This window comes from Lissotriton helveticus, chromosome 8 (genome assembly GCF_964261635.1).
Source record: "Lissotriton helveticus chromosome 8, aLisHel1.1, whole genome shotgun sequence".
In the NCBI taxonomy this organism is placed as follows: Eukaryota; Metazoa; Chordata; class Amphibia; order Caudata; family Salamandridae; genus Lissotriton; species Lissotriton helveticus.
In genome coordinates, this window is record NC_136069.1 from 1,171,904,366 (window position 1) to 1,171,932,310 (window position 27,945).

A 27,945-nucleotide genomic window follows, 5' to 3' on the forward strand; every position below is an offset into this window, starting at 1 on the left:
TCTGGGCCTGGGTGACTGGTGTAGGCATGGTTGACAGAGTTGGCGGGGTTATCTTAGACTTTCAAGGTCCTAGCATTGCTAGGGAAAGAGGTTTTAGCGAGACCTTTCTTTTACAGACATGATCCCATACTGAGGCAGAGGATGCAGTGCAACTTGACACTGAATTGGGATACACAGGCAAGTTAGGTAAGGGAGGATTAGGATTTACATCTTGGGTTGTACTTCTGTACTGATAGCAGCTCCCTATCCCTGGACTCATCGAGATTCTTCTTTCTGTGCAAGCAATGTCTTTGGCTGTAGCAGTGGTGTGCTTTGGCAAGAAACTAATCTAAAGTTCTTGTTACCTCCTCTGAAGGCCAGTGGGTTGTGGTCTTGCCCTTCCTTGGTCTTCCTACTTGTATAGTTAGTGGAGGGGGGCAGCCCGGCCTCCTTTGTGCTCTGGCCCAGGCTTTTCCGGGGTACATCCCGCGCCACGGGACTACATTGTGCTATTTAGCGTGTTCGGAAGTCAGGAGGAGCACGGGATACGGAGTCTGCGGCGAAAGGCTGCATGGCTCACACTCCCACCACCAACCGCAACAGGAAACAATGGCTTTCATTTAATGATGGCTATACGGCTTTACACTACTGACGTAAGAAAAAAAAATGGCTTTGTAAAATCCTGCCAGTAAAAGGTCAAAATTTATTCATATTTTTATAATCTATTTCCATTAAAATTAGATCAATTGTGAAAGTACAGTGCCATGTGTTGGATCCTATAGCATTATCATTGTTTGACCATCCAATAAAGATTCCCTCAAACTCTCCCACCCGAGCTCCCCATTCTGGACCAGTCCTGGAAGCGCTAACTGGAAAAATCAAGGCTGAATTATCACATCTGCAAGATGGGGCAGTGTCTCCCAGTACACCACCTCCATCTGAAGTTTCCAGTCTTTGACTCTTCAGGTGTATTGAGGGTTTGTCCTCTGCTAATAAGGCTAAGATACTGATCTGTCTCCTGTGACGTAAATCGCTGTTTGCCAAACCATTTCATGCTACACCATCTAAGGCATTGCATATTTTTCTTTCATGTTTGCAATATGTTGAGGGCATGTTAGGGTTGTTTACTTGGGTTGCATTAAAAACTGGTCTTGGGTTTCCATTATAGAGAAGTTTGATTAGCCTTAGAACCCCCCAGTCAGTAGGCTGTTTCAAAGACTTGGCCCATGAAATAAAGAACTCTTGCACTGAATAAATATCCCCTCATTGTAATGTGTAATCTTTCAGCTCTATAAACAGTGGCTACACCATCCTCCAGTATTTAGGGCCTGCTTCTCAGTCATCTGTCCCTGGTACAGATGCAAGGCGTTGAAGTATACCAGGATGAACTACTGTTTTTGGAGTCAGTCCAGGAAAGCAGTGTATATTATCCCTGATTTTTGTTCCATTGTATTCCTGCTCTTGAACATGTCCTTGATAGACTGTCAAGGCAGGCCAAGGATGACCGATGGAACCACTCTGCATGTTACACCCCCCCTCCCCCCTTTCTCCATTGAAGCCCCACGTCCATAACTGTGCTTGCGAATATTCCTGTTGGAATTTATCTGATAGTTCTATGCTACTTCTCGGCTGTATTTGGCTTGAGTTTTGGCACTATTTTTGTTCATTTACCACCTACATATGGTTACTATACAGTTTAACTTTTATCCATCTGGTTGCCTTGGACTCGGGAGCTTTTCATTTGCAGTGAGCAGCTGGGAGTACAGTGATAGTAGCAATTTACCTAATACGGTCCTCCAGTCTAGTTGCTCTTGAAATGTTGGTGTTACAGTTGTATAAAATATTTTGTTGTACGTCTTCAGACTGGCGGTGCATTTTAACAAATTAAAGCTATCTTGGATCTTTTCAAATGTTTTAAACACCTAGCCATGTGTTCCTAGTTATTGGAATCTTGCAGAATTGTTCGATCCACTTGATCAGTATCTGTTTTTAATGCATTCTAATTTTATTGAAGCTTAGTTTTTTGGCATCCATATTTAATCTCTTTATCTTAATTGTTAGTTCACGGTGTGTGGACCTACAATTCCAGCAGATGATGGATTCAGTTTGCAAGAGGTTAACTACTTCATTTTAGGGGCAGTGAAATAGTTTGCTTGTGCCAAAGATGCAGCTTGGTTATGGCGTGAGAATATCTTGGGAAAGAAGCCCACTATCTTGCTGTGATCTTTGCATGGGGATGCTATATTTTACAGAAGTCAAATATTTTAATAGTTTTCTAGAACTGAATAATCCACTTTAAGTTGCTGTGCATGCATGAGCCAATCCCATATCAGTGGTATAAAACGCTTGCTTGTGATAGTTTGTATTTCCTGGAGAGCAGATTACTGGTGAGTATGAAGGCAGCTGGTGTGATGGAGTGGAAGATCATCATTTGGGCTGGCCTGGTTGATAAACCCTCTGTAGATGAATGGAACAAATTAGTGTAGGTCCCAATGTAATTTTTTTTTGTGGAGATTGGCAGTTATTTGTTACTTGTGTGTATCCTGTATTGGTAGTCGTTTAACTGGTGTACCAGGGCAACAGTACTAGTGCTCTCCAAATAGATACGCAAAGTTTAGTCCAGGGTAGCACCAACAATCAATCCAGACTTCAGGAGGAAGGCCATGTTAGAAGTTTGGGTAAAAACGCTCAATAGAATTTGATGTTCAGAAAGTGCTTTTACTTTGGAAACAAAATTGGTTTTCAATAACGGGTTAGTAACATGGATTGGATACTACCTGAAGGAGGTAGTATCTTAAATATCTTGTTCCAAGGTGCTAGAATAGCTTTTACAGTCTTATATCAGATTTCAGACATTGGCTCTATCGCCCAAGTTATATTAAGGAACTTAGTTTGGTAGTACTCAAATCTTTCCTCGATGCTGCTTTACCCTCTGTTTGTTTTTTGTGCTGTTATGTCTAGTGAGGTACAACATGACTTTCCTAATTTTACGCTGATCGTTGAAGCCCCTGACATTCCAGGACAGTAGCCTCAGCCTATCCATGTCATATAGTAGAGAAATGAGAACGATGCAGTAAGTGTCCTCCCGCCCTCTGGTGATCATACCGGTTACAGGGAGATGTTGTTGTGTGTCCCCTAGTGTGTGTGTCTTATAACTTTACCCTCTGTAGTTGTGGGCCTCATCTACAGGTTCATAATGAAGGGATTAAATAACACACATTCGTGCCCTGAAAGCGTGGGCAAAAAGGCTGTTAGCACCCCTTAATACCATCGACCTCATTTATGGGTCACTAGAGGAGTCGGCTGTGGCCCCTGACTTGCCTTTTGCGACCTCTGGCACTACAGTTACGACCCCTGGCCTCGGAGGTGGCAGTTAGTGCCAAGAACACATGGGGCTCCTGGTTCTGGATTGTCTTCCATTATACGAATAGTGAATAATCTATTAATCCCTATTAGTCTAATATATAGAGCACGTTTAGCTGGAATGGGACCTTTGCTGGCAACTGTAGCAAGTAAAAACATTTTTACATATTTTTTTTGTATGTTTGTGTGTTTGCAAGTGAGTGTTCCTGTGAGTGTGCCTTGTGTGTAGGCATTTGTGAGTGAAAGGTAGTGAGTCAGACAAGTAGTGCGCTGAGATTAAAGCCCGGATTTTCTATCTGGTGCATCGCAATGCTGCACTGCAGTGCCTTCCGTCAGAGGGAAAATGCGCCAAATAAGAATGCGTTTTTTTTCCCGTAGCATGCACTCACTTTTGGCAATCAACCATGCCCCAATGCATGCACAAATTTGCGCCGTGGTGCAAGGTTGTCCATTCTCTGAAGCAAAGGTTTTGTACTAGAAGGGGTGCCTTTAGTACAAGCACTATACTTTAAGGATTTTCCCACTGTGCGTGCTGCATTGTTCAGCTCACATACAAAGTTGGAAAAAATAAACCTTTCTCCTAGTTATGCTCGCCTCCAAGAAAAATAGGCCTTTGGTGCAAATTGCTGCCTGCCAATGTTTGCGGATGGGGATTTGCTTCACCCATGCGCCCCTCCATGGAATGCCACCCCCTTCTTTTCAATGTTTCTTGGTGGGAGAAAACCTCTAGAAATGTTCTGGCCTACTCTTTGCCTGCTCACTACAATTCAGTGGTACAAAAGGGGGTGGTGATGGACGGAGCATCTGAACCAAACACACTCACCCAGTCAACAGATCTGGGTTTAATCAATCGCCGTTCTTTAGCCCACTCTGCCACCCCAGTTCAGACATGGCCACATGCAAATCAGTCTGACCCTGTGCCTCATGGGAATAGTCCAGCACGAACTGCCAAGCCATGTCTTCCCTGGACCGGAAACCAGCATCCTGGGACCGGTTTCATATCCATGGCTAGACCTACTTTTTAAGTCTAGGGATAGCCGTTTCTCTAGAAGACATCTGTGTATTGACTTTTCTTCTCATGATTCTAACAGGAAGTGTGAAAGTAAGAACAATCTAAAGTTGCTCCGCAGTAAGGGATCAGCATATGGTATTTTTGAGCAAAGTGATCACCATAGGCTATTTCCAGGTAGCAGGAATGGGGCCGGAAGCAAGAGACGTCTCACCGCTCTAACAGAATGGGAGAGGCTAACTCAAGATGCATGTACTTGGCAGGGTTCTAGAGGCGAGCCAGGTTTAGTGACCGTAATAGTTGTGAGAAAGGAACTAGCAGCTAGATTCATCATAGTCCCGTTTTGCGAGTCCTTAATAGCGATTATTAAGGAATAGCTATTAAGGACTTGCAAAACGGGATTCATGTAGGAATAGCAAAAAATATTGCGATTCCTACATCATCCTTATTTGCGATTTAGCAAATTGCTACTCGCAAATAAGGAATAACTTCCCATTCATTCCTATGGGCCTACAGTTATTCCTTATTTGCGATTAGTAATTTGCTAAATTGCAAATAAGAATGCGATTTCAAGGATGCCAGGGGTGTCCAAAGGACACCCTGTAGCACCCCAAAAATGGAAATGTAGCCTGTTGCGCACACACATGTCCAAAGGACGAGTGTGTGTAACATACCACTTAAAAAAATGCACTGTTTACCACAAAGTCAGACTTTGTGGTAAATAGCGGCCGGAAATTGCGAATTCGCATATTTTAAAAGTTTAATGAATTGCATTTAAGGAATCTCAATTAGAGATTCCTTAAATGCAATTCCTCGCAAATATGCGATTTCGCAAATAGCGATTTTTGCATTTGGGATGATGAATCCCAAATGCAAAAATTGCGCTCGCAAAGGGCCAGGTTCTGAGAATCTGGCCCTTTGCGAGCCGATTTTTTTTCGTTCATGAATCTAGCTTAAATTCAGACGAAAGATAATTTGGGAGTGCTAAACATGAAATGGCAAAAGCCTACTGGAGGTTTAAGTACCACCAATTGGGAAACAATTTGAAAGTCCAAGTGCCTCAGCTCAGGTGATGGGAAGGCTACAACATGCGTGATTAATTGGAGCTTTAATAGTCTTAATCACATTCGGAGCATTTTAGGCAAGGGAGATGCAAGTGGAGTAGAACAAGGCATTGGCACTTCTAATGCACTGTTTTCTTTTGGGGGGTTATTGAATAGCTAAGTGCTAACTATAGTCTGCTGTTCATCAGAAGAATCTGTGGCATTTGTGTGGATTAGAATCATCTGGTCCGGAATATATAATTCTTAATCCAGAATGAATCCAAGGGAAAACTAGCATTGACTAAGCCAATTGGACTGGCATTTTCAGGCTATGCAATGGTTATTAGTTTACCATCCAATCTAAATGTGGTTGCCGTATTTGAAAATTTTTCACTGATGTGGCTTTTTCATGGGCTTTATTTGTATTTTATTAAACAAACATTTCACTTACTTGTGAGGATTCCAGAATACATCACTACACAACACACTACTCCAATCACACACAGCTACAATGTTATTTAAACACTTCATAACTTTTAAAAGGAGATAAAAATAAATTGAGTATGAAAAGTGCAGGTATAATGAATAGTTGGCATTTAAAGTTAATATACAAAATAATGAAATTAAATAAAGCACACTTTTAAAGCCGCTTTGTCACTGAAGAGTGTAACTGTTTTTGTGGATAAGAACCATGCTCACAGCCACTCCAATTGAAGGCAGCCAATGGGTAAAAGGGGCCGTATCTATTGCCACATGCAGTATGCTATGGTGGACAAAAGCAACATGTAAATGACCGTTTAAATGATCAGTTCATGAAGCCCTTTGACCAAAAGCCCCGCCCGAGTATGTAGGATTTTTTTTGGGGGGGGCGGCAAAAGATTATTCCGGCAACACAGCCGAAGCGGTTTTAAATACTATATTGTATAACCTAATTAAATCCTACAACTTGATCACAATGTATTAAAATACATTGTGCCTTTCCCTTGCTATATCTGAGCTCAAAAGCTACATGCAGAAATGCCAGCTTGTGAAATGGTACATATAACACTTGTTGTCTGTTATTTATTTGCAGGTATGCTCCCTGATCCTAGGAATACTCACATTATGATTAGCTGGATGATTGCACAGTCCGTGACTGCGGTAGCTGGTGTGATGTCCTATCCATTTGATACTGTGAGGCGTCGTATGATGATGCAGTCTGGTCGTAAAGGAGGTAAGCTGAAAACGTTTAATGATTCGTTTAGCGCGCCCCCCCTTCTGTAACCCTGGATTCTCCAAGTACTTCAGAAATCATGAGAAGACTCTTTGCTACGAATCCCAGTACGTGTATTTATTGTTTTTGGGGTTGCTGTGGGTTATCACTGTAGCCTTTTTAAGTTGAAAATATCTGTAGGAAATGCATCTTTTCTTTGTCGTTACTTCAGATTTTTCGCCTATTGTGGACCCTATATTTGTGCTTGCTTTAGGTCTTTGTACACTTTACCCCTGCTAACCTGTACACATTACCCCCGCTAACCTGTAGTAAAGCGCCTAGGCTCTTTCTTTTAAACCTGTTTGAATTGGCATACTCCTAATTGATATACTTAACTTGCCTATCCAGTCTCTAGCACATGGTAAGTGCACCCAGACCCTGTAATTCTTTATTGATTTCAGGTTAAACTTGCAAAAATACGGAAGTGGACAGCTTGCACCAGTTCAGACAACCCTTATGGTGATGTAAGAGGTCTTAGACAACCGTAGTAAGCTCTCGTAAGTGGTAGCTGCTGAGCGCAGCCTTCGGGCTTAGTCCAGAAGGAGTGTGAAGCAGCTTAATTTTACTAGAATACAGTCTCGTGTATAGATTAAGTGAAAGAACCACACAAGGTATTTATAAATATGTATTCATTCTATAATATTCTCTAGTACGTTCTAATATCGCCAGCACAAATGTACATAATGCAATCAATACTTGAGCAGAGACACAGTAAATGGCACGTAATACACAGTGGACCCCATGGTGGGGGGCAAACATATACTGAAAGTGTTATAAGGATCAAGAGGATGTTGAGGTGCTGGGACCCCAAGGAACTACCCTAGGTGAGTAGATGGGGACCCCTCATAGTGTGTGGAAACATGACTGCATGCTCCGTACAACTCTTATGTGCGGTTGGATTGTTAAAGGTTAAGGACACTTCCCAGTGAACCCTGAAGCAACCCTGTGGAAGACAGAAGATTGGATAGCCACCCCACCCGTGGATACCCTACTACCCCTGATACCTACACCAGGGAAGCCAGGTGAAGCGGTGTCGGAACCTGCTGTCAACACCAATGGAGGGCTCCAGGAAAGTGCCACTGTCGCAGGAAGAAGTGTCCGATGGAATCAGAGGATGGATTTGTGATTCGTTACCTGCAAGTAGAGGTGACAGTCTCACTTGGGAGTGACCAGGAGACTTTGAAGACAAATGCCCTCCGATGTTGAATGTTGCAGAATGGATGACTTTGACTGCAGCTATGAGGACCAGGAGCTGTGCATGAGCTGTCCCACGAAGGATGTCAAGTGCTGAGGGGCAGGAGCACCAACAAGCCTTGGCAAAGGCAAGCAATGCAGGTATCCAAGAAGGAACAACGGCGGGACCGGCAAAGGCCAGGGAAACTCGCCACAAGCAGGGGAGATGGGGCAGGCGTGAGATCTCCGGGCAGCCCAAATGAAACCAGTGTGACCCTCAAGTGGACCCACAGGCCGTAGGCACAGGAGTCTCGAGAGGACCGCCAGCATGTCACCAAAAGATGCAGGCAACAATGCACATGATGTGTGGCTGAAGATTCTGGTCACTGGAGGTGCTCTAGGTTGGGGCTGCTTGGAGCGCGAAGATATTCTTGCAAAGGAGCCAACAAGACTTTGCAACTGCAAGTTCGATATGGTGCACAGGGGTTCAGGTTTTGCAACCCCCACAAGGGATACTGGCCTCAAACTTGGTGAAAGGGCAGGCCTCTGGAGTTGTGAAAAACCACCACCTGTGTTAGAGCCCACGGCGTCCGGAGGAGCTCATGATCTGCAGACTGGTCGACTTGGTTACGGTGCCTGCTAATACAGGGGAGTGACTCCTTCACTCCAAGGGAGATTTCTTCAGGTGTCTTTGATGCTTCACAGCCTTTGGAAGGTTACTGTATGATGCACAGAAGATGCAGCAGACTGGAAGGGTTATTAAGTAAGGCCCAAACTTAAGTCCAATGAAGTTCAGAGTGTCCAGATGGTAGAAGGGCAGTGGTGTCTGATCTGAGCCTTATCCCATGATTAATCTAGGGACCTCCACCCAGGTAAGCCCTTGAGTACCCTAGGAAAGGGTTGGGAAGATTCTAGGGACCCTGCCAAGGGAGGCTCTAGACAGGGCGGTTACTTCCATGTACTTTGTTCAGGTTCGCACCAGAGCGGGGGCCAATGGCTCCCAGGACTGGTTTGAACTGGACTAAGCTCGGGGACACCAAATGTGCCCCTCATGCAGACCGAGTGGCGCCAGTACACTAAATCCTGCCTGGGAGGTGGGCACACCTCCCTGTGATAGGATGCCTAATCTACCTTCCCCCTACTCTAGCTTAGCAGCAGGACGGCAGAATAGAGTCTCTGGTCGGCAGCGACCATTTTGTGCTGTCTGGGTCAAGCAGGCTGTCACCGGGAACACAGAGCTTAACTGAGGGCTCTTACAATGCTTGGAATCATACCTCCCACACAGTTTATGGTGTTGGGGGTATGATTCTAACTTGTTTGATACTAAACATGATGGCATTCGTTGGAGCTGTTTTCGAGATGGTCATCACATAATTATGCGGTGTACCTCTTTATAGTATACGGCTGCTTCACTGACTACCCGGGAGAATGGACTCCGTAGGCTGCAGGGGTGGCCTGCTCATGCAGGGCCACCCTCTCACTCAGAACCAAGCACCCTGCCTTCAGGATTGCGAAGGCCTGCTATAGGGGTGACTTATAGTTTTTAAGTGCAGTGACCAAAGATATAGGAAGCCTATATCTTTAGTAAGTGGTGCTAGCACCAGCTTACAAGGGCTGCAATGGCGGGCCTATAGTTCCATATTGAATGGTCTCCCATATTTCACTATACTATTTCAACACTAATCCTATGGGTTCCAGAGTAGCGTGCTACTTGCCGAAAAAGCGCTTCTAAACCCCAGCCGGGGTAGCAAGTGCTATGTAAATACAAACCTCTTCTATCCTGCCGCCTACCCTTCTCTATCCAAATAACTGAATAACCTATCCACCACTCAAATGACTTCATATTGCACTATACTAATTTCAACACTAATCCTTTATGGGTTTCAGTAGCCTACTACACCAACAAAAAACGCTTCAACAACCCATCTGGGGTAACCGGCGCTATATAAATAGAAACCTTTTTTCCTCTTACCTTCCGAATCCAAAACACTGACTAACCTATCCACCACTTAAATTACTTTCATATTTCTCTGTACTAATTCAACACTAATCCTTTATGGGTCCCAGAGTAGTGCTTTGAAGCCTCGTCCGAGGTAGTAAGCACTATATACATGCAATTACGATACAATAATGCATTAGCCCATGGGAGACCTGTGGTACCTATGCCTTGGGTACCATAGTACCATATACTAGGGACTAATAAGGGTTCTCCAGCATCCAATCTGGGATGTACCCAGGTACTGAACACAGCATTGTAGGGAGAAAGCAGGATAGACTGGGGTCCTGATTAGCAAGATGCCAGTCAGATTAGTCAAACCAGCATTGCACCGGGCAAAAAGTGGGGGTAACCATGCAGAAGGATCCTACCTTCCTACACCCCACTTCTACCTTTTCCTTAGCAGTTTCCTCTTGAGCTTCAAGGAAGTTGTAGTGATAAAGAATATAATTATGGACACCAGTATTATTTACTCGTATGTTTATTCACAAATATAAGGGCTTGTTGGAAGGACTGGTGACTACGCAGAGTCACGGAAAAAAAGCCGATAACCTAGTGGTGACGTCACTTATAAACATCTTAACATTCCATGGCTGGAGCGTGCTCAGTAACCAATAGGAAGGAGGGCTAAACAAAAAAACTAGACCTACAACAGAAGTCCTGCCTCACTTTGACTCATACTGCCGACATCGGCTCTAAAGGTCTGCACGGACTATCCAAAATTGTATCCACTGCCTTAAGGGACATTAGTTCAAGGAGTCTGCTTCAGTTAGTAAGCCATCTTGGGGCATGTTCTGCTGGGGTCAACATCTGGCGTTCTCAGCCTGAGGAGGCACTTTTATTCACCTCTGACGTGGTTGATCCATATTGACGTCCCGTACTCTTTCCATGAGATTAAAAGCCAATTGCTACTTTGCCTTTCACCAGAGCACCATTGCAATGTATTTGCCACCTGGATTGGTAGGGGGCAATGGCCTTGTGTGTAGGGGGAGGGGTGGCAGATGGCTTGTTTGGTTGCAGAGGACCATTCCTTCCAATAAGGACAAAGAGGTGACCAAGCGCACTATTTCATAGTGGGTTACATTTTGTAATTAAATCTACCCTCCCTTAGCCAAGAAAGACCACCTACATGATGCTTGTTTTCACACTAACCAAGCCACAGTTGCTTCTATTGTGCTTGGTTTTCTGGTAGCTCACATCTGCTGAGTGGCCATTTGCTCATCTTTACATACTTTAGCTAAACATTGATTCCGCACAGCCAAAGCACACCATGACTGACAGTCAGGCCAGTGTTGCACGGCTTTTCTGGTTATTGGGCACTTCTCAGTTCCTTGTCCTGAAGAGTATTGCTTTTGGGCTCGCTATTAAGGCGAGGAATCTTTATGAAGAGTTATTCCTCAGAAGAAAGTTTACTTACTTTTGATAGCTCAGTTTCTAGTGGATACTGCATCTTTCTGCTGATTGCTCACCCCACCTTCCTTTGACTGGGTGCTGTGATTAATTACATTCCGAGGTATGCAATTGTCATTGTCACTCTTGTTGAGACAATCTCAGTTCCTGGTACAGTTTCCTATGCCACATTAAGGTGTGCAGAGGGGAACTGATGCCAACGTGGTAATTGGTGCCTGACATTTCTGCCACCGTAATCCTGATTTCAGAATTGCAGCTGAGGCTGCATAAAGCCGCGTGGCGGCGTTTGAGAGCTGTTAGTAGAGAAAGTGACAGGATCCAGATGGTCACATGGAAGGAAATTGATGACTGTGCAGGGAGATGGTATTACTTACTGAAGGTATTTAATTTAGTCTCCATTTTAATTGAAGTGCGATAGGTGATGTCTGAATTATACAGCTATCAGTTGCACACAGCTGGAGTAATGTTTGACCTTATGGATTTATGAGTAGTCTGAACTGGCAGCACACCTTCTGCCCCTACAAAACACTCGATACGAACATGCAGGTTTTGTTGGTTTAAACTTGCATTTCACACAGTGAGTGTCACTTGGCAATGCATCTGCAGACCAGGCACTATATAACCCCCCTCAGTCATTAGTCCCTCCAACTCTGGCCCATCCTAGTTTGAGGACAATACATCCATTTTGATTCTGCTGAATCACCAGACCAGATCGGCCTTACAATTCTCTAAATTGATGAAAAAGCTCTGTACATGGAATAAATGGTACACATGTAAACCTGTATACACTTTGAAACTATATCTACAGTCTTGCTATATCCATGGGACTATATTCTTTAATGTGGTACGATTAAGCACGGAGTGAGGGTTATCCAGTATTATGTGTGTCTTTCATAGATTCACATGCCTGAATCATTCCCCGTCGTCGAGATGGGAGCCCCGGTAATAAAAAAGTAATGTCCTATAGACATACATAGAGAAAAGTAGGCCTAAAGGTCTTGCCTTAGTAGCCTATCTGTGTCCTTTTGTAAAAAGGACCAAATTCCTGAAGGTAGCCAATCAGCTACCACCTCCCTCTAGAACCTTCCTGCCAGGAGCCTCAGTCTCTCAGATTTTCTACCGCACGTTGTGCTAGGGAGTCCCCACCTGAGCTCTCCTCAGGTTTCTTGAATTTCTCACTTTTTCAACTGACAACTTGGAATTTTTACTTCTACTATGGCTGAACAACCGAAGAAAGGACTATTTAGAGCCTGCTCGTCTTGTGGCAAGAAGAGACTGCACATTGATGACAAGCATGAGACTTGTTTCTACTGTCTTTATCCGGATCATTCTGTCAAGGAATGTAGGATTTGTAGAACTTTTTCTACTAAAACTCTCAAAGATAGAGAAGGAAGACTGCTCCTCTGGCTAAACAGACTCAAGACCAGAGATGATGTTCTGTCCTCGGAGGGCAGTGAAATGGCTTCAGTTTCTTCCAAACTGTCCTTGAAACGGCCATGGGAGGCTTCCCCTAGCCATTCAGACGTCCCTCACAAAAAGACTACTACCAAGTCTTCTGAGGTAAGATCAGACACGTCTGTGAAGGAGCCGACAACTTTCAAAAAGCCATCGCAGTCTTCGTCGACGACCGCGTCGACGTTTTCCTCAAGAAAAACCACATGTCTCCACATCGACGACAGTTTCGACGACGATGGCGTCGTCCGCCTTTGCTTCAACGACGACGACCACCCAATCGTCGACGATGGGTAAGCCACTGTCGTCGATTGTACTCATTAATAAGCAGCAGTCATTTGTTAAAGCTTCGTCGACGACGATGATAAAACAAAAGACGACGACGCCTTCACCGTCGACTAAGAGTCCGTCGACGTCCGGCATGTTGTCGACTAGGGTACCGTCGACGCCAAAGCCGCCACCGACGACGAAAGCAGCGCCGACATCTAAAAGTGCATCGTCTACGAGAACATCGGCGGCGAAGATTCCGCTGACGACCACGCCGTCGACGATCACATCGCCGACGACGAAAGACTCGTCGACAAACGATCGTCGTCATTACCGTTGACGACACCGTCGACGACCTCATCGTCGACGACGACATCGTCGACGCCATGGAAAAAAGCTGAGTTGATCCCATCAAAAATGATCACCAAACTACCTATTACACCAGAATTGACATCGCCCAGTAGGGTTCAGAAACTGCCTCCAGCCTGCTTATTGCAAACTGATGAATCTGATGACGACCAATTTGAACAGGCTACCAGTCCGTCAGAACTCAATGTCAAATGCCAGAGTACTGACGATGACGGTGATGTCATCTTTACGGAAGAAACTACGCAGATCCAAGAACAGACACGAGTTACTCCGATCTGCCTGCCGGCTGAAATAGTCTCTGACTTACAATTCTTAATCACAGACTACAAAAAACAATTCCCAGAATCACCAGCGGCCTCTGCCAAGGAGAAGCCTCACGAGTCATCCAGACCGCACCAATCCCCAAGATCAAGACCACCACCTTTGGTTATACCGCAGGAAAGTGACATGGTGCATAACATTCAATCTTCTGAGGAAGAAGAAGATGTTCCTGAAGGAGAGGTTAGAGACGACCTTTCACATAACAGAGACGGCGAGGATTACGTCGCTCATTCACCAGCCACGTCGGAACCTAACACTTCAGACTCTCCACCAGTGGATATCGGCGGATTCCACAATTTAATTGAGAGAGCAGCCATTAGATTCCACATGACCATGGAATCAAAGGAAACTGTTTTCTCTGATTTTAAAGATCCTATTAAGAAATCAGCGAGGTAAATTCCCATAATAGATTACATCTGGGAACAAGGTCAGCAACTCATGCAAAAGCCTGCTTCTGTATCAATAGTGGTGCCTAGACTAGACAAAGTATAAGGCACCAACATCTGCACCTATTTGCCTAAATACACATCCCAAGCCGGATTCAGTAGTCGCCCAAGCCGCTCAAAAGAATTCCAGAAATCCATCCTCTCCACTGTCAGCGCCACCAGACAAAGAGGGTAGAAAATTAGATGGCATCGGCAAACGCTTCTCCGCAACGTCAGCCATGACGGTATAGGTGGCCAATGCCATTGCTCTGCTAGGCAGATACAATAGACAATTATGGGAAGATATCGTTCCGTATCTGGCGGATGTACCCGAAGATTTACAGAATGAAGTCCAGTCACTCCTTAAAGAAGGACAGATGTCCGCATCGGAGATCATAGATTCAGCTGTGGATGTCGCAATGACGGGCTTTAGACAGCTAGCGGGAGCAGCTGTTTTGCGCAGACAAGGATGGCTAAAAGCGACGTCCTTCCGTCAAGAGGTCCAAACCAAAGTTTTGGACATGCCCTATGACGGACAACATCTATTTGGAGCAAAGATAGATGAAGCCTTGCAGACGATCAAGAAAGACACTGACACTGCAAGAGCTCTAGGGACTTTACAATTCAAAACTCAGTCCTTTCGAGGGAACAGAGGACGAGGTCAGCCCACATACAGAGGATCATATCAAGGAAGATCCTCTTACTCCTACAACCAAAATCGCTCACAATATCAGCAGAGACAGCAACAACAAGGTCGTCAGACCTCCTATGAGAGATCTAACTTCAGGGGCAAATCCCAGAGGAAAACGACCGGAGGAAGACAATGACCTATTCCAGCTGACACTCCCCACACCGTCGTGTCCTCTCAAGATTGGAGGAAAACTGACACATTTCCTCCACAACTGGAGATCGATAACGACGGATCGGTGGGTTCTCCAATTAATCCAGCACGGTCACACATTGGAATTCAACTCAATCCCACCGTTAACTCCTCCTCGCAAACTTCCACACAAGCACCTTCGTTTGCTTCTACAAGAAATCTCTTCAATGCTGAAGAAGGGAGCGATAGAACGAGTTCCATCCGCCCAGAAAGGGAAGGGATTTTATTCCCGCTTCTTTTTAATTCAGCAGAAAAAGAAGAAATGGAGGCCCATTCTCGATCTCAGGGCACTCAATGCCTTCCTAAAGAGCAATCATTTCGAATGGTGACGATCCAGGAAATCTTAGGATCCTTAGAGGAAGGAGACTATATGACGTCTTTGGACCTGCAAGACTCATATTTCCATATCCCGATTCACAATCGCCACAAAAAATATCTTCGCTTCGAAGTGGCAGGTCAACACTACCAATTCTGTGTCCTACCATTTGGCCTCAAATCAGCGCCACGCATTTTTACGAAATGCCTGGCTCCAGTGGCAGCTTTTCTCAGACAGCAGAATCACCAGGTCTTCCCATACCTAGACGACTGGCTGGTGAAAGCACCATCTCTCACAGACGCGCAGCTGTCTTCAACCGCCTGTCTCGATATTTTCCAGCACCTAGGTTTAACTCTCAACTACCAGAAATCAACCTTACAACCCACCAGAATTATAACATTCCTGGGGGCAACTCTAAACACCATTTCTTCCAAAGCCTTTCTTTCTCAAGAAAGAAAACACAAACTGATGGCTCTGGCTACCGCAGTGTCTTCAAAAAAGTCCATCAAAGTCCGAACTTTCAAATCCCTTCTAGGGATGATGTCTTCTTGCATACTTCTCATCCCTCACTGTCGGCTCAGAATGCGCCCCCTTCAGGAGGCTCTGAACAAACAGTGGACTCAATGTATAGGCTCTTTCGAGGATCACATAGTTATCACTCGACAAATAACCGAGGCTTTGCTGTGGTGGACGACGAACAAGAACTTATCCAAAGGTCTAACGTTCTTGATACCAGCAACTCCACACGTCATAACAGACGCTTCTCTGGAGGGCTGGGGTGCAGTTCTTCAGGATCTGCAAATCAGTGGCAAATGGACAGAGAAAAATCCCTACACATCAACCTCCTAGAACTGAGTGCAGTTCTTCATTCTCTTCAGGCATTCCTCCCTCGCATCAAAAACTCAGCAGTGCTTGTGCGCACGGACAACACAACCACAATGCACTACTTGAACAAGCAGGGAGGGACGCGTTCTCTGACGCTGTCTCGAATCGCAAACAATCTGGAACTGGCTACTGCTCAACAACATCACATTGACAGCAGAGTATGTCCCAGGAAAAGACAACATAAAAGCAGACGCTCTCAGCAGACAGAGGTCACTGTCCCACGAATGGGAACTGGACCAACAAGTTCTCAACGACATCTTCTCGACATGGGAGAAACCGCACATAGACCTCTTTGCCACCAGGGAGAACGCCAAATGCCACAGCTTCGCAAGCTGGCATCCCCAACCGAGGTCACTAGGAAATGCATTTTCCATCGCATGGCGCAACGTGTTTGCGTACGCCTTTCCGCCATTTCCCATGATAACCAGAGTCATTTGGAAAATGAAAATGGAACACTGCACCTTGATCCTCATTGCCCCATACTGGCCGAGACAACATTGGTTCACGGACCTCCGTCGCCTTTCTGTTCAACCATCAATCCAACTACGTCAACATCCAACTCTTCTCTCAATGTCCAGAGGCCAAATACTCCACCCGAATCTGAAATCTCTCAGATTATTGGCATGGCTCCTGAGTACAGAGAATTCTGTCACCTAAATATCCCGCAGGAGTGCAAGGATGTCCTAGCTAAGGCAAGAGCTGTCAGTACAAACAAAACTTATTCCTTGAAATGGAAACGCTTTTGTCTTTGGTTTTCAGACAACAATATCCATCCTTTCAGAATCACGCCAGAGCAAATACTACCTTATTTGCTACATCTGGCACAAACAGGGCTTGCACATGCCTCCATTAGAGTTCATCTAGCAGCAATCTCACGCTTCACAAGGACTTCAAGAGGTCCCTCACTATGGTCCAACAGGCTGATAAAGCAATTCCTTAAAGGACTCTAGAGATCTTTTCCCAGGCCAAGACGTATACCACCAACATGGCACCTTAATATAGTACTCAACCAATTGATGAAACATCCATTTGAGCCCATACATAGGGCTGATCTCAAATACATCTCTTGGAAAACTGCACTTCTTTTGGCCTTAACATCAGCAAGAAGGGTCAGTGAGTTACAAGCGCTTTCTATACAATATCCTTTCATGCAATTCAGAGAGGACAGAGTCATTTTACGAACTAATCTTCGATTCGTTCCTAAAGTCCCCTCGGACTTTCATCTCAATGAACCACTTGTACTTCGCTCATTCTTCCCGAACCCAAGTACTGTGGCTGAAAGATCTCTCCATTCTTTAGACCTCAAGAGATGTCTAAATTTTATCTGGACAGAACAAAAAATTTCAGAAAAACAAATCCACTTTTCATAGCCTTCAGCAGACCTAGAAAAGGCATGCCACTCTCTAAACAAAGCATTTCCCGATGGATATCAGCGGCAATTGCCTTTTGCCATGACCAAGCCGGACGTCCATTACTTTCCACAGTCAGAACGCATTCCACAAGGGCTGTGTCCACATCGGCAGCACTATTCGCTGGAGTACCGATTCTGGACATTTGCAGAGCAGCGACCTGGAAATCGCTGCATACATTTACCAGGCACTACTGCCTGGATACGGAACTGATGCAGGATGCAGCTGTGGGCCAGGCTGTACTTCGCCATCTATTCCAGTGAGATGAGCCCTCCTTCTTCCCACCGTCCTGCAATGGTATGCACATTTATTTACTTTATGCATTGTATTACTGATGGTATATGGTCGCATGATATCTTTATATCAAACTAATCCTTATGTTCCATCGCAAATGTGCATAATGTATTGCTTGCTATTCTGATTCAGGCATGTGAATCTATGAAAGACACCCATAATACTGGATAAGAAATGCGTTACTTACCTAAAACAGCAGTTATCCAGTATTGGTGTCTTTCATAGATTCACATGCAACCCTCCCACCTCCCCAGGAAGGACTCATCTCTCACTTCAGGACATATATTACGTCTACCTAGCTTGGTGCGTACGAAAATCTAGACTGAGGCTCCTGGCAGGAAGGTTCTAGAGGGAGGTGGTAGCTGATTGGCTACCTTCAGGAATTTCGTCCTTTTTACAAAAGGACACAGGCTACTAAGGCAAGACCTTTAGGCCTACTTTTCTCTATGTATGTCTATAGGACATTACTTTTTTATTACCGGGGCTCCCATCTCGACGACTGGGAATGATTCAGGCATGTGAATCTATGAAAGACACCAATACTGGATAACTGCTGTTACAGGTAAGTAACGCATTTCATACAGCCCAAACTACAGAGGTTCTCGTCCGTAAAAGATTTCCTTGGTGTATAGTTGAATGAATAATAACAGAATTAAAATATTCCTGATTATTCCCGATTTGAGCATACTGTTAATCTTAACTCTTCGTGGAGAAAATTCTGCTCTTCACAAGCTTTTACAGTTCCCTACTTTGCCAGTCTCCTTGGGTGTGTGGACCGGCCATCGCGTACTCAAGGAACTCCGTCTCCTTCCTAGACACCCAATTTAATCTGTCTATTAGTCATGTCAGCCAGTCACATTTTATCCCTGGCTTCCTCGCATCTGATTTCAAATGGTTTTAGCACTCCACTCTTCAAGAGCTCCCGTAGCGACTTCAGCATTGATGGACCTACTTCTGGACCATTAGTTTACCACGTCATTGCTCTAGATTTATCTAGACTGCCTATTGAAAAACGTATTTATGTAACCAGCTGAAGCTGAGCAGACCCTGGCAGTACATACTCTTAATGGATAATGGGAAGAGTGCACCTGAAAATCCCTCCACAGGAAGGTGGTCTTGGTGCATAATCGGTTAACTAGCTTTACTATCTCCTAGGGTATCACTGTAGCCAATTCCTGATGAGTAAAGGGAGCACTTGGTTTCTGTATTCAAGCTCCAACGTAAATCAGTTAGGTTTTAGGAATGTGTGATCATGAAGTACTGAACTGCCATGGGTACTGGCCATAGGACTGTAGACTACTTCAGCCTAACACCATGTTAAAGCCTCCAACCAATGAACTATAGTAAGGCTGTCTGTGTTGGAACCGCTCATATTACATAAGACGTCATCCTCTAAGGTGCCAAAACTAGACTGTGTCCAGTGTGCATGACTTGCCAATACGCCCTATTATTAAACCCCCGTTAACTTTGCAACTGGATGGGGAGGTAGTCGTACCTCACACATCAGTCACATTTTTCAGAGGGGATTTTCCTGTAGCAGGAGGAGACGGGCTTTAAGCCAGTCATATAAGCAATTGCTTTACATGACTACAATTTTCAGAGCATGAACATTCCTTGGTTGCAGTCTGAAACTTGGCAACGAACATTTAAAAAAGAAATGACTGGTTGAGTCCCGCCGCTTTTCAAGAGTACTACCAGCAGTCGAATTATAAACACAGAACCCAAACAAATGCCCTTTGAGCCATAGCCTTTCCTACCGCACATCATGGAGGAGCATGAGGTATACCGTGGAGCAATATCGCCACTTTATTGTTTCCAAATTACTGGGGACCCCAAACCCTTGATGACCACATGTGAAGTACCACATTGCAGCAACCTTGTTGACCTCAAACATACCATAACCATGTACTCCTCCTAGTCCACATACTAAGTATAGGGGCATGCTGAAAGTATATAGCTTCCCCAGTAGGGGATGAGGACTGATGACTTATCAGGAAGGTCCTTTGCTCTCACTGGCAATGTCTAGTCAATTTGCTATCATCTCAAATAGTAACGCACCTCGTGATCTCATCGACACGCGCAAAGATGCACTAATTTGTCCTGACCTTGCATCAGATTGCTTTCCACCTCTCCACTGGCCGCTGATGGGTGTACATAATGTAATCCAAATTCTTTTTTTTTTTTCCCCGGTTGTAACCACTTTTAATAGCTTTGGAAAATGTTACCTGCAATCCAGGCCTGGGTCAATTTGCATCGCGGTGTCTGATAGAAGTTTTGGCCTGGAATTAAAAACCCGGTTTATTGCTCCATGAGTGGATCATTTTTAAGCACTTAAATGACATTTTCTGTTGCTCACATTAACACAGACGAGAGATTTTCCCCACTCTATGCAGTGTTCTACAAATCCAAGCTGGTGATCTGTTTTGCATGTGAAAGTGACTTGCCTAGGTCTGTATCAGAGAAAATGGGAAGTACGCAGTGGTGGCTTCTGTGTACTTCTATAATCCTAACTGGGGACCTTTTACTGTCCTATCACAAATAAATGAGCGGATCACAAGCTGGCTCACCCTGCATCATATATTGGGGGGTGGCAGGAGAAGTTGCAAAAGAACGGGTGATTGGGGTGTGGGGCAAGGTAGCTGGATTTGTGGCCGAAGGCATGTAAGGTAGATGTTGGTGTTAATTACACAAATGTATGCATGTGGCTGCAACTGACTATATAATACTGAATAACCAAGCTGTAAATCGGTTAATTGGAACATGGGTACCTTTTAGGCCAATTGGCTTGGGTTTTTTGATGAAATATGACTTGGGTATGTTGCACACTTACCCTTCAGCCCATTTAGTTACCATTCTGGTTAATAATCATCGCTGTAATTCTTACTTTATTGGTAGGAGCAGTAGATCATAAATGTTAGCATATGGTAAAACACCGTTTTAGAGTATGAGGTTTGGGTGGATTGCTGTAAAATCGCTGGCAGACTGGTTTGCTGCCTTCCACCCTTATCCACAAAGGTATCTCTGTGGATGGGATGCAAGATTGATGCCAGGTTTCCTCTCTGAAAAAGGTCAACGTTACCTTTTGTCACTTAAGTATACAAGTTATAACCTCAAATGATTATGGAGGCCATGATCTTCAGAATATTCCCCATGCCCACTTCAGTTGTGGCCCCGTAGCCCAATATTTCAGTAGCTTAAGTGCAGCTATAGTTTGTCTGCATTCCATTTGTAGCTACTGCCAGTGGTTAAAGGTAGATACTCCATTTGCTTTTGTTTTCTCACCCTTGCCGTTATTGAAACCAGAATCTTGTCCGCCCTCCTGCTGAAATCACAATTTCCAGCAGCTACACTACAAAAGTTTGTTTTCTTAGAATAGCCTAAGCGTCGCAAGAACACAGCCATTTAGGTGTGACTCAGTTGTCTGTATTGCCATTTTAAAGACCTGTTATTACAAAATAAATTGAATGGACTTTGGGTAAGCTTCCTTCGCTCTTAGGCTTATTTTGATCAGCCTCTTTCGGCCTTTGGCTTGAGGCGTTGTCAGACTAGTCCAGACTCACTGGCCTGTTATTGGAAAGATACACAATTAGTGTATCATTCCGCTTCCTATGGAGTGATTGCATTTTGCACCTTAGAACTGAATGGGACATGTGATGTCGAGCATACATATTTATCATAGATGCATACTATACGTAAAGAAATCATTGTATGCATTGTCCCAATTAAGCCCAGATCTCTTGGCTTTGCCAATGCTTTTTTTATGAGAATGCATCTGCACACTAGTGTAGCATGTCTAAATGGGTATAACTGAGTAACCAAAAGGAGCCCTTACCCATTCTCATCCTATAAAGCTCCGTGTACTGTGCTGTAGACTACACTTTCAGAGCTTGTATGGTTTGTTGGGGATTTGTTCATTTCTGGTCTTTAGAGATCACCCAATAGTGCTGTGTCCCTCATAAATTGAAATGGGGTTTACCGTGAAATGTTTGCATTGAGGTAGTGTGGGTAGGTATTTTAAATGTCTTGCATAAAGCGATAATGTACATTTTGTGTTCTAGTATAATTGTAATTTTGATCTGGTTGTAGTACAGACTACTAATGGCTAACTTTGTTTACTTTTTCAGCCGATATTATGTACACTGGAACAATCGACTGCTGGAGGAAGATTCTCAGAGATGAGGGTGGAAAAGCGTTCTTCAAAGGGGCATGGTCCAACGTCCTCCGAGGCATGGGTGGAGCCTTCGTGCTTGTGCTGTACGACGAGTTTAAAAAAGTCATTTAAATGCAGTTTAGTTAAGCCATTCATGTAGAGCTCCTCTTCCATAATGGACCATTTGAGCTTTGAGAGATGTTCAGTCTTCTTAACAAAGACGTTCAACCCATGTTTGCTGGCCACTAAGTTGTAGTTGAAAAGTGTACAATTATGTAGATTATGTCCTCTTGTCTTGCAAACTAGCACTGTATCGTTTTGCACAGCTGAATATTTAATGTGCCCTAAGTTTGGGCATTCTGCTAAACAATAAAAGAAACTTGACTGTCTCAAACGTTCTAGAATCTAAAACCTGATGCAAACTACACACGTTTTTGTAAATGTAGTAGGAACATTTGGATTACTCTTTCATCCAATGGCCTCAGTTTCGACTACATGGTTGTTGCTGTAGTGTATGTGTAAAGAGAACAAATTCTTTTTTTATCTTCCCATACTTCACTTGCTACTTATCCTGACAAAGTGACTAACCATGGACCCTGTGTTGCTTCTGCCCTTGAGCTCTTCAGTGATGTGATCACTCAGGATTCGTTAGTTTTGTCAGTTCTTGTATAGGTTATGCTGTATTCTGGTATTTGGAAGATAAGTACTTACTCTGCTTCCACTCTTTCAGCCCATAACCGAAAATCCTCCTGACTGATGCACTAAAGTATGATTCCTGAACGTCACAGACTCTTCCTGGGGGTTAATTGTTGGCTATATAATACAGAAGTACTTCTATCCTCGGTGTTCCAGAAGCATGGAAATGTAGGTGTCTTCCCTGAAGTTTAGTCACTACTCTCTAACATATAAATATAGTTGCCACTTTCACACCCTTCAACTCCCCTGCCACTTCTATTTGGGGAACACCCAACCGAGTAAATGTTGGTCACCCTTTTATTGGAAGGGGGGAAGTAATAGGACCAAATGGAACATTTGACCTATGCTGCCTTATTGGCGATTTCTATGTAGGACTTACTGGACTAAGCATATGCTGTCTGTGGCAAGACATTGTGGGCTTACCAAGAGCATGCAGGGGCTCAGAACTGGTCCATTGCTTACCTTTGTTTGACTTTATGGTTACTCATTGTTCTGCTTCAGGTTGGCTTTTCAGTCACACTTTTTTGTTTTTTGCCCCTGCCGTGGATCATTCCCTATTCACAATATGTTTGAGTGCCTGGTTCCATTGCTTTTTTTCAGGGAACTTATTTCTTTCTCTGTAAGCACTCCATGAGAATGTGTGTGGTTACAATGTAGGGAAGAGGAATTACATGGAGAAATGGAAGTTGCATGTTTCTTTCCCTACCCCTGCCATCCATATTGTGTTTTCCCCACACTCTTGGCCATTGCTTCTCCTCCCCACACATGCACTCCGTTTGCCCATGTGCTTCCCCACTACCCTGTTCACTCTACATTGCTGCCTCACACTGTTGCTCCCCCCTGTGCAATCTCTCACACCTATAATTTCTCCTCCCCAAGCCCCTGTGTTGCTTGCCCCACCACAATGAAATATAAAAATGATTGCTCATTTTGTTTGGACACGCATGCATGTTGCACAAGCCTACAAAATCACGTGACTAATGCTGTACCGCAGCTTTTCTTTTTTTCTTTTCGTCATAGTGCCCAGATTCCTTTGGCTGGCTAGCAGCCATTTTCAAAGTCAATGTGTCTCAAAAGCGAGAACTATTGCCTTTTTCAGTGCTTGTTTCAGAAGACTCGTTGTTTCAGAAGACTCGTTGTTTCATCAGCTGATCTTACCATTGAATCACCCAACCATATGGACAAATGGAACTGGCATGTTCGAAGTCTGCAAAGCGCTAGCAAATTGTTTGCCAGCGCAAGTTATCAAGTTTGCTTGCAAGATTCCAGTCTGGAACCAAAGGATGAATCGTTAGGAGTGGTGGGTCAAGAATACTGCATGTTGCAATAAATCCGGCCTATTATTCCTTTAGGCCTGATAATAAGATGTACTTTGTGGTTATACTAAGTGTACCTCCCAAATTCAGCCTCTCTTGTTCCCAGTCTTTGAATATTGCCAAAGACTGTCCTTCAATTGCTTTCTTTTGCCCTGCCCAAATGTTTTCAAACTGAACAAGTTCTTTCAAGACTGCATTGCTGAGTGCGACAGTGTTTGCACATGTAATGTTTGATTTGACGTTAGTCTAAATGCCTGACTTTCACATGAGACTTGTGTGCTGCAGCTCAAAGCTTGTGGTTATCCTAAAGTTTCTTTCCTGAACCTGAATGCTTTCAGATTTTTGTTCCTCTAACACCAGGATGGAGAACTCTAACAAAACAAGCACAACCATCGAAGGGGCAGGAGAGCGAGCCCAAACAACGAGGGGGCAGGAGAGCAAGCACAAACGAGGCATTGTAGGGCGATGTTAAATCCTACCTTTGGAAACTGATGTGCTTGTGCCACCTAAGGTAGGCCTCCCTTGATGGCGTGTTGGTCCACCCACCTAGACCCAAATGGCTTGACCTGAGATCTATGCATCTTCAAAACACCATGCTTTGGAACTCCCCTGCTGCCACTTTGCCTGGTGTCCTTTACACTGACACCCTTTCATTCTTTGTCCTCCTGCTAGAGATCTGAAGCATCCCTGATAGGCCTTTTCACCTGGAGACTGACCTCAGGAACCACTGCAATAGGCTGAAGAGCTTCGTCTCCTAAGAAGCAGTGGTCTATACTCAACTGCTATGCAATATATATTCAAAAACATTAACAAACGCAATAGAATTAGTGTAAGCAAAACCTATTGGTTTTGCCAATGCTTGTTTATCTTTGTGTCAAGTTTTCGTTAAAGTGGTCTGTAACATTCAATCTGGTTCCTTGCCTTGTTTTCGCCTAGCACAGCGTCGTTACTGTTTATTTCCGGCGCGTTACATCTTTAACCCAAGTGATATCGTTGCATTTTTGTGGGTTTTTATTGTTATGTATACACAGGTTTTAATTTACAGGCTCACTGTCACTTGGAACCTGCCATGGGTTTACTAGAGTGCAGTACTAGAGGCCATTCGTTATAAGTCAGGCTTCGGCGCTGGCTGCAGTGTCGCAGTCTGTCGCTAGAGGTCCCTGTAGAGCTGTGGTCTAGCGCTGGCTGAACCGGGTTGCAGTCCGCCACTAGAGGTCCCTGTAGAGCTGTGCTCTAGTGCTGCATTAACAAATGTGCAGTGTAGCAGTCAGTTCCATTAGGCAAAATATCACCGACTATTGCAGTGCTTTGTTGTAGTAGTAGTAGTATCCCGCATAATCATTTCTAAATACGTAACATTGGGCGTAGGTTAAGTGCACTTTAGTTTGCTACTTTTAAAGCATGCAATGTTATGTTGTTACCTGATGCACCCGTAGCCTAGTTGTATGCCGTAGCCTAGTTGTATGCATAGTGCTTGCACATTTGTAACGCTTTAAAACGACTGGCATACAGCACGTTATATCGTGACTTAATTGCTGGCTTTAAATGGTGTGAAAAGAAAATCCACAGTTCAGAGGGCGAGCCTTAGATGAACAGAGCTCTATGCGGCGTAGCTGAGAGCACAGCGCCTATGACTGCATTCAGGGCTGTTAAGTGGGCCGGGTCCTTTCGGTGCGTTACAAAAAGCAGGTGCTGAGATGGTCACGGGTCCATACCGGGCTCTCCAGGTTTGCCCTCACCCTGTGTGAAAAAATAAATCTCACTTCTGCAGTACTCGTAGTTAAGTAACACAAATGGCACCCTTGCAGCACACCTAGAGAAATCACGGCATCTGTGCGAACACACCAAGCCCTCTTGCTGTGCACCACAGAGCTCCTGGCATCTGTGCAACACACCAGGGAGCATAGAACCTCCTGGTAGGGCACCGCGGTGGGGATCAGGGCATTGGTGTTACACACACAGGGGAGTAAAATCTCAACATATACCCACATGCAGAGTGCAGAGATCGGGCAGCATTCAGCCTCTGTATGAGACCGAGGCGAGCTGCAGAGCATGCCTGCAGTGCAGAAGGGAGCATGGGGCCTTAGAAAAGCTACGGTTCAGAGGGCGAGCCTTAGATGAACAGAGCTCTACTCTGCGTAGCTGAGAGCACAGCACCTATGGCGGCATTCAGGGCTTTTAAGTGGGCCGGGTCCTCTCGGTGCGTTCTAGCCAACAGTCCTGGCTTGTTGTAGATATGATGTTACTTGTATAATATATCTGGAAGCAGTGACAGAAGCAGCAAAATACCAATTGGGCAGGGGCGCCCTGCAGAATGTGATCAGAGGCCCCGGAGTCTCCAGTAATTCAGATATTCATAGGACTTGTGCTGAGACCGATAGCGGGTCAGCGTGTAAGCGGGGGCCATGGACATGGAGGGAAGCGTAAATGGCGAGGCACGTTGTGCTGTGGAGTCTGCCCAGCTCCAACACTTTAAACAGTACGCATCACTAAGCCCTACGGCGTCTTTGGGAATGTTGCGTCTAAGCGCTGTGATTCTGGGATCAGTGAGTATCGGCTCAAAGGCAACCATGGACAGTGCCTTGAAGACGTCCTCCCTGACCCCCAGGCTGCTCCGGGTAAGAGCCAACTTTCAGCTGTCACACATCCTCACCCAGGCCGGCCTGTCTCGCTCTGTCACTTAATCTAAGTGCACATTTGTAACGCTTTAAAACTACTCTGGCATACAGCACGTTATATCGTGGCTTAATTGCTGGCTTTAAATCGTGTGAAAGAGATACCCTGTGTTTTCGAAGAAGCACTCGTAACCACGCTTAATCAAACCAGCCTCGATAGCACAAAGTTTGTGTCCTCGAGAGGCAGAAGCCCCGTCCTTTTCAGACTGGGTGGTGTTGTTTAGGTTTGAGTGACTAAAGACGTCACAGATAGAAAGAACCTAAAAAACATGCCCCCGAATCAAAAAAAGACATGGCTTAAACGGAGTGATGCCCCTCTCCTCCAATGGCTGGCCAGCATTTACGAGGCCAGCCAATGGAGAAGAGCCGGGTTCAAGCCCCCTAACTAAAACATTAAATCTCGGAGCTCTGCCCACACTTTTACGCAGTGCGACGCAGTCCTCGACCTAAACATGTAGGAGACTTTGTTCTTCCAGGACAAATTCTTGTTTTTATCTCATTAAGTAAACGGTCCTGGATTCAGTGTTGCATGGTGGACCAGTTGGAAGTAGAGCATTTCCTTTCCAGTTCAATACAAAGCAGATGAGATGACCAAACTGGAAGCAGCAAGGGGTGCTTCTTGTGGTTTTGAAACCCAGGTAAGTTAGGCAGAGAAGGGTGCAGTGAATAAAGGAGTTTTCATCCAAATTTGCCCTTTTAGATCAAGCTTTATTTTGTAGGAAGCGAGATGAAGTAAATGGTAGCACTATACGTTGACTAGTGGTGTAGCTACTCGAGGGCACCCTTTAAAGGTGTTTTTTATTTATTTATTTAAATATGGCTTTAATGAAGACGTGTGGTGGGTAAGAGGTTATGGAAATACATATGTGGGCGCATGCACTGCTTAGCTTTGGTCTCTGTGCCACTTAATTTAGAGGGAATTAAGTTGCTACTGTAAATGTTGCAGCGGATCGTAATGAGCATGCTTGGACTAAACTATTCCTTAGCATACCCTTTCTTTTATATGCCTGTGATGGTATTTGCCTTCTAAAAGGACTGGAAACTCTTCAAATAGCTGTAAAAAACAACAACCACAGAAGCCACTGTGTATGCCTGGACCTACCCACACAGATGTCACTACTTGTTCTCTTTTCTGAAATATGCTTGTCCTCCAAATTGACGGCATAACTAAAGAATTAATATGCATTTTGTTGTAGTTTTGACGGACAGGCGCTTTGCAGCTGACTGCAGGCTTCCATAACTTGTGCCTAACACCCCAAGTTGTT

General features: G+C 44.6%; 1 protein-coding gene across 1 annotated transcript in view; it reads left to right on the plus strand.

Moving 5' to 3' along the window:
- Nucleotides 1-22,387, plus strand: part of SLC25A6 (solute carrier family 25 member 6) — a 38,335-nt gene extending 15,948 nt beyond the window's left edge. Inside the window, exons 3-4 of the mRNA XM_078658089.1 lie at nt 6,467-6,607; nt 21,968-22,387. Coding sequence (XP_078514215.1) covers nt 6,467-6,607; nt 21,968-22,125 — 299 coding nt within the window. The 3' untranslated portion in view covers nt 22,126-22,387. The remainder of the gene's footprint in view (nt 1-6,466; nt 6,608-21,967) is intronic.
- Nucleotides 22,388-27,945: the final 5,558 nt, after the last annotated feature.